Source organism: Abramis brama (genome assembly GCF_963993115.1).
Source record: "Abramis brama genome assembly, chromosome: 23".
NCBI lineage: Eukaryota > Metazoa > Chordata > Actinopteri > Cypriniformes > Leuciscidae > Abramis > Abramis brama.
The window spans coordinates 29976921-29988725 of record NC_139985.1 but is presented as its reverse complement, the minus strand read 5'-3'; the positions used below and the strand labels follow the sequence as shown (position 1 = coordinate 29988725).

The 11805-nt window shown below is 36.5% G+C and overlaps 1 protein-coding gene across 1 annotated transcript in view; it reads left to right on the top strand.

The window, feature by feature from the left end:
* Positions 1-1226: 1226 nt before the first annotated feature.
* Positions 1227-11805, top strand: part of nuf2 (UF2 component of NDC80 kinetochore complex) — a 47169-nt gene continuing 36590 nt past the window's right edge. Inside the window, exons 1-3 of the mRNA XM_084100865.1 lie at positions 1227-1585; positions 10178-10381; positions 11571-11683. Of these exons, the coding sequence (XP_083956991.1) occupies positions 1487-1585; positions 10178-10381; positions 11571-11683 (416 nt within the window). The 5' untranslated portion in view covers positions 1227-1486. The remainder of the gene's footprint in view (positions 1586-10177; positions 10382-11570; positions 11684-11805) is intronic.

The window sequence follows — 11805 nt, the reverse complement described above, 5'->3', positions numbered from 1 at the left end:
TTTAACTTGTATAGTGTGAATGAGACAATGCATTCAATATATTTTTTTGTGTTCCCATTTGCTCTAATAGCAAAAGAAAAACTCAAAAAGAGGGACAACATAGAGAGAGAGATTGATAATGGCAGTCAGAAGAGAGAAAGATGTCAACTTAACCGTCACTCCCACAGCCGCTGTATTACAGCAGCCGTAACTAGTTTTTTATAATTTGATGCAAAAGTAATATAATACAAACTGTAGTGTTATAAATATACATACATTTATTAAAATGAAAATATAAAAAACTTTGCAGGGTTTTCAATGTTGATGAACGTTAAAACGCATCAGTCTGTGAAAATGGTCCATTCACGCACGTGCTATATAACACAGGCTCCTCCCCCCTAATGTGTGTACACGCCCCTTACTGCTGATTGGCTGAGGTGGGTTTTGGTGCTCAAATCGCTCACTGCACCTTTAAAGAGCATCGTTCACATGCAACAAATGGAAACATTAATAAAGCAAACTAAACCTTATCAATAAAATCATTACAAAAATGCTCTTATTGATTTAAAGGGGTGGTTGATTATGATTTCACTTTTCTAACTTTAATTAGTGTGTAATGATTTTTTAGAGATTTTGAGCTAAAACTTCACACACACACACACACACACACACACACACACTCTGGGGACATCAGAGACTTATTTTACATCTTGTGAAAAGGGCATTACCCCCCCCCCCCCTTAAAGAAATCGTTTTTTAAGGACGATAAGCTAATTAAAAAGTTAAAAGTTATGGCATCATGCGAGTTATACATAACTATAATAAAATAATAACTCGATTTCAGCCGCATTCTGAGTCTGACAAAGTCATTCGTTTTTATCCAAGGCAAGTGTTATTATCTTGGGGAAATACATCTAGTGAAAGGAAATCTTAAGTCCACGTCCAACTCTTCAAATTTAAATCTTTGATTTCATAGTAACACTTTACAATAAGGTTCATTTGTTTATATTTTATGTATTAACTAACATGAACTAACCATTAGCAACACATTTGTTACTGTATTTGTTAACAGTTAATAATAATACAACTATTATTTGTTTGTTCGTGTTATGTCACAGTCAGTGCAACAATCAACATCTTTTCATAGAATGCCAAGGAAAGAAAAGATAAAAAGAACAAAAACAAGGAACTCTTCTTTCTTTTTGCCCTTTTTGGTCCTTCCGATTTTCCATGTTAGTGAGGGCATCAGAAGCATTTTTACTGCAGCTTGGTCGCGTCGCGTGCGCTGGACGGATGGGGGTGTCTGTCGCGTCGCGTCGCGTTCCCCCATTTGCCGGCGCGGAAGGATGTTTATTTCCTGAATCCTGAGTCTTTCGATGCCTCGCGCCTCCTCCTCTGTCGTCACTCCTCAGCGCTGATAAAGCCCGATGGAGGAACTGGAACCGGGCAGAACTCACTCGCAGAACCGCGGAGGAACCGGGCAGAACTCCCAGAACCGCGGATCGAGATGAAGGCCTTCGCCGCGCTGATGAGGCCGTCGAGCGGCGTGTGTTCGCGGCACGTGCGGCGCGTTGTGACGCCCGCGCGAGGACTGAGCAGCCAGGTAGTGTTTACATGCCTACATCATCCGATGTTTGCTCAACCGCTGGATCCATTGTGTGTGCGTGTGTGTGTGTGTGCGTGTGTGTAAATCCTCGTCTACTGTAATTTTCTCTGGAGTTATTGATTTGCAGATTCATTTTCACAGCTCAGTTTTCATCTTTTAAATCAGAGGAATTGTGATATTTTTTGATCCCTTGATCAAATTGAAATTGATATTTTGATCACTTGTTTGTTATTATACTGTAACTACAAGGTTGGTATAGTTCATTTTTGTTGTTTTGAGCATCGGGCAGCGGCAGTTAAAAAAAAAACATTACGTATTTCTGATTATACAAAACATAAGCTAATATTAATGGTCTGCTTTTATATTAGGTATTTAAGTCAAAAATAATAACTGGTATAGTTGATGTTGTGAAACTGCTGTTATTGAGGAGGACACGGTAACATTAGGGGTGATTATACATTATAGATGTCGTTAACATGCATTTTTTAAAATATAACAATGTAAAAACATATAAGTGCGATTAATTTAAATCTAAATAGTATTCCATTCTAGTCAAAGACACTTCATACAAAGACAGACTAATATTAATTATCATGTTATTAATAATTATTAATGGTTATTGTTATTTATGCCATTATATTTATGCAAAGTTGTTTTGTGATCTAAATGTTTTGTTTCCTTATTTCAGTTTTCTTATAGTTTCATTAGCTTTTATTCTTATTTTTTATTTTTTTTATTTTGTTATGTGCTTTTGTCATTTTATTCATATATATATATATATATATATATATATATATATATATTTTTTTTTTTTAATTTCTATTTCTATTTAGGTTAAATCTATTTTAACTTTAACTTGTATTTATTTCCAGTTATTAATTTGAGTACTTAAACTTATTTCAGTTCAGCAACATTTCTAATCTTCATTTAGTTTGTTTTTCAACTAATATCTATATTTTATTATATTTGAGCTTTATTTCAGTTAAAAAGAAATGTTTGGTTACACTTTATGTTAAGGTGTCCTTGTTTCAGTTTAATAATATATTTAAGTACTGAGTAATATTAATTTAAGTCTCCCTGTAGTCAATCATTTTATCCCTTAAAACTCATCTTTGATCATCAAAATTACATATTTAAATGTTTTTCCCTTAAAAAAAATGGCTTTAAATATCGTGAATGTAACTCGACACCCTTGCCTCATTTAGTACATGCGGTTCTATGAATATGCAAATGAGCCCCGCCTCCACTCACTCACTCAACTCAGAGATCCACTGGTTGATGATCACACGTTGATCTGATTGGTTACAAGGTAGTTTGTGACGTCAGAAACACCAGCGATTTCAAAGCGTGTTTTTGAGACTGTCTTTGGTTCACTGCAGTTTTAAGGAGGAAATGTCACGTATAGATGAGGATGCAAATGCAAGTAACAAATGTAGATTTATTTACACAAATAAACATAAAACAGAAATCCAGGATAACAGGTAACAAAGACATGAAGCAGAGACGGGTAACAATGACAATGATCCGACAGTTAACAAAACAAGAGACAATGCTTATATAGACAGATCTAAATAAATAACAGGTGTGCCGGTGCTGATGAGGTAGTAATCAGTTGATCAGTCCAGGTGATGACAATCAGCACAAAAACACACACACGAACGGACCACGGTTAGCCAACTGTGACAGAAAACACTCAGCAATGGTGTCGACTTATGAATTTACACATGGTTTGTCTTAAAGCATATTAAAAACACCACATAGACACATAAACAACATTAAAAGCTGGATCTTCACCACAGGGGGACTTTAACAACATACTTAAGTTAGTTTAAGTTAATGATAATAACCCTGACATAAATGGCTGTAATAAGTAGAGTAATTATTCAAACGAATAGATTAGGCTTACTTAACTTGCCTGTGATTGAGGTTTTTGGATCAAAATTCAAAATTAAAGTGTCGAAATGATTATGTTTTGATCTCTACTCTGACTGATGTGGATTTGCGTATAGTTGATATCATGTATAATACAGTTTAATGACAGCAGATGTACTCAGAAATGTTGAAATTAAGCACATTTATATTTTAATATTTAATAAATATGTGAAAAGGAAAGATGTTTGCACTAGACTAGTGTTAAATCAACAGAATAGTTCTATAGAATAATATTCTCTGATTCTTCAGTCCCTCACTGAAGCAAACCGTTAATCAGCATAAATCAGTGAAGTTCACTTCTGCGGGACCATGTGACCTGGACATGGGTAAAGTTTCTGAAACTGAGATGTATGCATCATCTGAAAGCTGAATAAATAAGCTTTCCATTGATGTGTGGTTTGTTAGGATAGGACAATATTTGTCTGAGATACAACTATTGAAAATCTGGAATCTGAGGGAGCAAAAAAATCTAAACATTGAGAAAATCTCCTTTAAAGTTGTTCTGTTGGCGATTGTGCTGCATTCACTCACACAAATACATGTTTGATATATTACGGAAGGAAATATATAACAAAGTATCTTCTTGGAACATGATCTTTACTTAAAGGAACACTCCACCGTTTTTTGAAATAGGGCTTATTCACCTTCTTTCCTACATTTAGATAGGTGGGCAAATGCATTTTTGTCTCAGTGCATACATTGTTTTAGTTTGACAGGGTCGGCGCTAGCTTAGCTTAGCATAATGAATGGAATCCTTTGGTGCCAGCTAGCATGTCCTGAGTAAAAGTGATATATATATAAATAAAAAAAAACACCTAATTACTTCTTGTGGCCTGTGTATTCACAACAAGTACAAATAGCGATGCAGATTAACACTAGGCGATTTCCTAGGCAGATATTGACTTATATATTAAGGACTATATTAGGGGGAAGCACAGGCGAAGCACTGCTACTTGGGTGTGATATCTCTGCGCCCAAGTAGCAGTGCTTCGCCTGTGCTTCCCCCTAATATAGTCCCAGGTCAATATCTGCATAGGAAATCACCTAGTGTTAATCTGCATCGCTATTTGTACTTGTTGTGAATACGCAGGCCACAAGAAGTAATTAGGTGGGGTTTTTTTATTTTTTATATCACTTTTACTCAGGACATGCTAGCTGGCAACAAAGGATTCCATTCATTATGCTAAGCTAAGCTAACGCCGACCCTGTCAAACTAAAACAATGCATGCACTGAGACAAAAATGCATTTGCCCACCTATCTAAATGTAGGAAAGAAGGTGAATAAGCCCTATTTCAAAAAACGGTGGAGTGTTCCTTTAATATCCTAATGATTTTTGGCATAAAAGAAAAATCTATCATTTTGACCCATACAGTGTATTGGCTATTGCCACAGATATACCCGTGCGTCATGTGACTGGTTTTGTGGTCAGATTATCATGACTCAGCGTCTCTGATCACACAGTGAAACCAAGCCTCTTCCTCACACAGACTGAAGATGTGGGAATATCTGGTGATCTGTAGGGAACCTCATCATGATTGTGCTGATAAACATCACGTCTCTTCATGAGAACTGCAGGAGTGAAGGACGTGATGGAGGGTCTTCCCGAGAGAGACTCGCTGTGGGGAATGTGATGTTTAAAGCAGAAGGACTGTAATCCTCCAGTGAGCGCTACGAGCGTCCGTCGGGTCGCGCGTGACGCAGCGTCAGCCTCTTCTGGCGGAGTTAATCTCCCAGGAGAGAGAGACTTCTTGCAATGAGGAGATGCTTGTGTGTGTGTGTGTGTGTGTGTGTGTGTGTGTGTGTGTGTGTGTGTGTGCCACTAAAACTGGATTATGTCATCTTTATTCTGTCTATATCTTTAGTTCATGTTGCCAAAGCATCAAATGAAACATTAGGTAACACTAAATCAGTCCCTATAGTAAGCTCATGTTACATGTGTGTGTGTAGTTCCACTGTACCAAGGCCAGCTTAAGATATAGTGTGACCAAACAATGTCTTTCAACGATGCGGTCGGTCATATTAGTGGAATATAGATTTTGATGTCAATAGCGTAGCAATTTATGAAGCAGATCTCACACAGGAATCACTCATAAGACAAGCAGACTTCTATTGGTCGACATGGCAAGTTTGCGCGGCTAACTGGGAAATCCTTTGTCCTGACGTGAACTTTCAGAACGCTTTAGAGCTGCACAACTTGAATTAAAATAAAACACTGTTTACTGAAGGTTATGAACAGGATTACACAGAGACAGCACACACACATGGAGTCAATCTCTTTTCTAATCTCTCTCTTTTCTTTCTGCGTGTTCTCGCCCGCTATGCATTATGGGTAGACTTTTCTGAAAGCTGAACAACCTTGTAAATGACAAAACTGTTTCTGTTATTATTAAAGATAATTAATTAAACATTTCTATTCTAATTAATTCACAACAAGACAGATCACAATTCTGAGCAGACAACTAAACTAATAACATGCAATTTACTAAAGGTTCTGACAAAATGTTAATTGCTGGAGTCTATTTAAAAATATTTAAATAATTAGAATTTTGAATTTGAGTGAATGATTCAATGACTCACTCATAAACACTTCTCTTGTTTCATTACTGGATGAATCAGTGTTTTTGAACGAATCTCTTGAATGAATGATTCAATGACTCACTTATAAACACTTCTCTTGTTTCATTACTGGATGAATCAGCGTTTTTGAACACAATTCTTGAATGAATAATTCAATGACAAATACATTTTAGTCACTTGTCTAAGGTGCATTTGAAGGCATTATAAGATATTATTTAAATTGGGCTGAAACGGTGCACAAAACTCACAATTCGTTACTCCCCTTGATTTTCAGGAACAGTGGTGCGATTTTGAAACATTCAAGAGATTCGTTCAAAAACACTGATTCATCCAGTAATGAAACAAGTGAAGTCTTTATAAGTGAGTCATTGAATCATTCATTCAAGAGATTCGTTCAAAAACACTGATTCATCCAGTAATGAAACAAGTGAAGTCTTTCTGAGTGAGTCATTGAATCATTCATTCAAGAGATTTGTTAAAAAACACTGATTCATCCAGTAATGAAACAAGTGAAGTCTTTATGAGTGAGTCATTGAATCATTCATTCAAGAGATTCGTTCAAAAACGCTGATTCATCCAGTAATGAAACAGTGAAGTCTCTATGAGTGAGTCATTGAATCATTCATTCAAGAGATTCGTTCAAAAACGCTGATTCATCCAGTAATGAAACAAGTGAAGTCTCTATGAGTGAGTCATTGAATCATTCATTCAAGAGATTCGTTCAAAAACGCTGATTCATCCAGTAATGAAACAAGTGAAGTCTTTATGAGTGAGTCATTGAATCATTCATTCAAGAGATTCGTTCAAAAACGGTGATTCATCCAGTAATGAAACTAGTGAAGTCGTTCTGAGTGAGTCATTGAATCACTCATTCAAGAGATTTGTTCAAAAACGCTGATTCATCCAGTAATGAAACTAGTGAAGTCGTTCTGAGTGAGTCATTGAATCACTCATTCAAGAGATTTGTTCAAAAACGCTGATTCATCCAGTAATGAAACTAGTGAAGTCGTTCTAAGTGAGTCATTGAATCACTCATTCAAGAGATTTGTTTAAAAACGCTGATTCATCCAGTAATGAAACTAGTGAAGTCGTTCTGAGTGAGTCATTGAATCATTCATTCAAGAGATTCGTTCAAAAACGCTGATTCATCCAGTAATGAAACGAGTAAAGTCGTTCTGAGTGAGTCATTGAATCATTCATTCAAGAGATTTGTTCAAAAACGCTGATTCATACAGTAATGAAACAAGTGAAGTCTCTATGAGTGAGTCATTGAATCATTTATTCAAGAGATTTGTTCAAAAACACTGATTCATCCAGTAATGAAACAAGTGAAGTCTCTATGAGTGAGTCATTGAATCATTCATTCAAGAGATTCATTCAAAAACGCTGATTCATCCAGTAATGAAACTAGTGAAGTCGTTCTGAGTGAGTCATTGAATCACTCATTCAAGAGATTTGTTCAAAAACGCTGATTCATCCAGTAATGAAAGTGACGTCGTCCTGAGTGAGTCATTGAATCATTCATTCAAGAGATTCGTTCAAAAACACTGATTCATCCAGTAATTAAACTAGTGAAGTCGTTCTGAGTGAGTCATTGAATCATTCATTCAAGAGATTTGTTCAAAAACGCTGATTCATCCAGTAATGAAACAAGTGAAGTCATTCTGAGTGAGTCATTGAATCACTCATTCAAGAGATTTGTTCAAAAACGCTGATTCATCCAGTAATGAAACTAGTGAAGTCGTTCTGAGTGAGTCATTGAATCATTAATTCAAGAGATTTGTTCAAAAACACTGATTCATCCAGTAATGAAACTAGTAAAGTCATTCTGAGTGAGTCATTGAATCATTCATTCAAGAGATTTGTTCAAAAACGCTGATTCATCCAGTAATGAAACAAGTGAAGTCTCTATGAGTGAGTCATTGAATCATTCATTCAAGAGATTAGTTCAAAAACGCTGATTCATCCAGTAATGAAACTAGTGAAGTCGTTCTGAGTGAGTCATTGAATCATTCATTCAAGAGATTTGTTCAAAAATACTGATTCATCCAGTAATGAAACAAGTGAAGTCTCTATGAGTGAGTCATTGAATCATTTATTCAAGAGATTTGTTCAAAAACACTGATTCATCCAGTAATGAAACAAGTGAAGTCTCTATGAGTGAGTCATTGAATCATTCATTCAAGAGATTCGTTCAAAAACGCTGATTCATCCAGTAATGAAACAAGTCTTTATGAGTGTCATTGAATCATTCATTCAAGAGATTCGTTCAAAAACGCTGATTCATCCAGTAATGAAACTAGTGAAGTCATTCTGAGTGAGTCATTGAATCACTCAAATCAAGAGATTTGTTCAAAAACGCTGATTCATCCAGTAATGAAACTAGTGAAGTCGTTCTGAGTGAGTCATTGAATCATTAATTAAAGAGATTTGTTCAAAAACACTGATTCATCCAGTAATGAAACTAGTAAAGTCATTCTGAGTGAGTCATTGAATCATTCATTCAAGAGATTTGTTCAAAAACGCTGATTCATCCAGTAATGAAACAAGTGAAGTCTCTATGAGTGAGTCATTGAATCATTCATTCAAGAGATTTGTTCAAAAACGCTGATTCATCCAGTAATGAAAGTGACGTCGTCCTGAGTGAGTCATTGAATCATTCATTCAAGAGATTCGTTCAAAAACACTGATTCATCCAGTAATGAAACTAGTGAAGTCGTTCTGAGTGAGTCATTGAATCATTCATTCAAGAGATTTGTTCAAAAACGCTGATTCATCCAGTAATGAAACAAGTGAAGTCATTCTGAGTGAGTCATTGAATCACTCATTCAAGAGATTTGTTCAAAAACGCTGATTCATCCAGTAATGAAACTAGTGAAGTCGTTCTGAGTGAGTCATTGAATCATTAATTCAAGAGATTTGTTCAAAAACGCTGATTCATCCAGTAATGAAACAAGTGAAGTCTCTATGAGTGAGTCATTGAATCATTCATTCAAGAGATTAGTTCAAAAACGCTGATTCATCCAGTAATGAAACTAGTGAAGTCGTTCTGAGTGAGTCATTGAATCATTCATTCAAGAGATTTGTTCAAAAATACTGATTCATCCAGTAATGAAACAAGTGAAGTCTCTATGAGTGAGTCATTGAATCATTCATTCAAGAGATTCGTTCAAAAACGCTGATTCATCCAGTAATGAAACAAGTAAAGTCTTTATGAGTGTCATTGAATCATTCATTCAAGAGATTCGTTCAAAAACGCTGATTCATCCAGTAATGAAACTAGTGAAGTCGTTCTGAGTGAGTCATTGAATCACTCATTCAAGAGATTTGTTCAAAAACGCTGATTCATCCAGTAATGAAACTAGTGAAGTCGTTCTGAGTGAGTCATTGAATCATTCATTCAAGAGATTTGTTCAAAAACACTGATTCATCCAGTAATGAAACTAGTAAAGTCGTTCTGAGTGAGTCATTGAATCATTCATTCAAGAGATTTGTTCAAAAACGCTGATTCATCCAGTAATGAAACAAGTGAAGTCTCTATGAGTGAGTCATTGAATCATTCATTCAAGAGATTCGTTCAAAAACGCTGATTCATCCAGTAATGAAACTAGTGAAGTCGTTCTGAGTGAGTCATTGAATCACTCATTCAAGAGATTTGTTCAAAAACGCTGATTCATCCACTAATGAAACTAGTGAAGTCGTTCTGAGTGAGTCATTGAATCATTCATTCAAGAGATTTGTTCAAAAACACTGATTCATCCAGTAATGAAACTAGTAAAGTCGTTCTGAGTGAGTCATTGAATCATTCATTCAAGAGATTTGTTCAAAAACGCTGATTCATCCAGTAATGAAACAAGTGAAGTCTCTATGAGTGAGTCATTGAATCATTCATTCAAGAGATTTGTTCAAAAACACTGATTCATCCAGTAATGAAACAAGTGAAGTCTCTATGAGTGAGTCATTGAATCATTCATTCAAGAGATTCGTTCAAAAACTCTGATTCATCCAGTAATGTGTGCTTTTCTTTAGGTCTGTTTTTGATGTTTTGCCCTCTATTGTGGATCTCTGCCTCTCTCTAACAGTTGGAGCCAGGCTTCGGGTTGCTGTTTGACATCGATGGAGTCCTAGTGCGAGGGAAGACGCCCATCCCAGCGGCCAAGAGAGCCTTCCAGAAGCTTGTGGACGCCAAGGGACAGTTCCTGGTTCCCGTCGTCTTCGTCACGAATGCTGGAAACTGCTTACGACAGAAGAAGGCAGATCAGCTGTCACACATACTGGGTGTTCCCGTGAGTTCTGTTCTCTCGCAGTCTCCAGGAGATTTCTGCTGTGAAATGCTCTCTGTATCACATTCATTCAGCTTGAAGAGATCAAATCATGAGAAATCTAAATAAACGTCAGCTTTCGACATACAAGAGCTTCATGCGCTGGGAGAATGTACGGCACACTTCTTTCCCCGGCTAAAGACATTCACACGGAAGTTTATTTTTAAAACTGTGCTTTTTAACAGTTCTGTGGAAGCTTGTTTCCGTCACAGAATAAAACATTTTAAAAGATAATTGCGACTTTTTACATCTCGCAATTCTGACTTTATTTCTCCCAATTGCATGTTAGAAAGTCAGAATTATGAGATATAAACACGCAATTCTGAGAAAAAAAAGTTAAATCTCACAATTCCGACTTTATAACACGCAATTGCAACTTTATATCATGCAATTCTGACTTTATAGAAGATGTAAACTCGCAATTGTGAGAAAAAAGTCGCAATTATCTTTTTTGTTTTTTTGTTCTGTGGCGTAAACAAACTTCCACACAGTTCAGACAGCATGATTCAGTGCTGAGTGTTTATTAATCTGTAACATTGTGATTCAGCTTCCTAAAGTTTCTGTTATTAAAGGATTTTGCAGTTAAAAACTATATTGTGCCTGCCAGCAAATCGACAAACATAATAAGTGTGGACTATAAGACCAAATATAAATGAGAACACCATGTGATTCGACCGTTTGAAGCTTCACAGAGAGGCGTTCTCAGACCTGTAGATCGTTTGTTTTGTTCCGAATCACTGATTAAAATCGTTACAGTGTTGCAGTTTCATCTTGGTTTGGTTCGCTCTCACAAGGCAACATTTCTAAACCACAAGTCGTGTGTGAGTAACCTGTGCTCTCATTGGTCAGAGAGAAGCTGTTCGGCTCGACGATTACATCTCTGAGATGCTCGCCAAACACCTTGTAAACTTGTTTCATTGTTAAAATCCGTAACACAGAAATACTGAAGTTTACAAGGTGTTTAATGAGCATCTCAAAGATACGGTCTTCTGACCAATGAGAGGACGGTTTACACAGACCAAATTTTGGTTTAGAAATGTTGCCGTCGCGTCTGTTTTGGGCTTTTATTTTGTAATTTCTCACCGTTCCCGTTTGTCATGTGCTTCCCTAGTCTCACGTGTTTGATTTATAGAATCACGTATTTGGTTTATAGATTTCTCAGGACCAGGTCATGATGTCTCACAGTCCTCTGCGAATGTTCAAGAAGTTTCACGACAAGCATGTGCTGGTGTCGGGACAGGGCCCTGTGCTGGACATCGCCAAGAAGTATCCTTCAGTGTGTGTGTGTGTGTGTGTGTTATCCTCCTGTTCCTTCAGTGTGTGTGTGTGTGTGTGTGTGTGTGTTATCCTCCTCATACGGCCTTGTGTGATTGTTGACCTGCAGATTT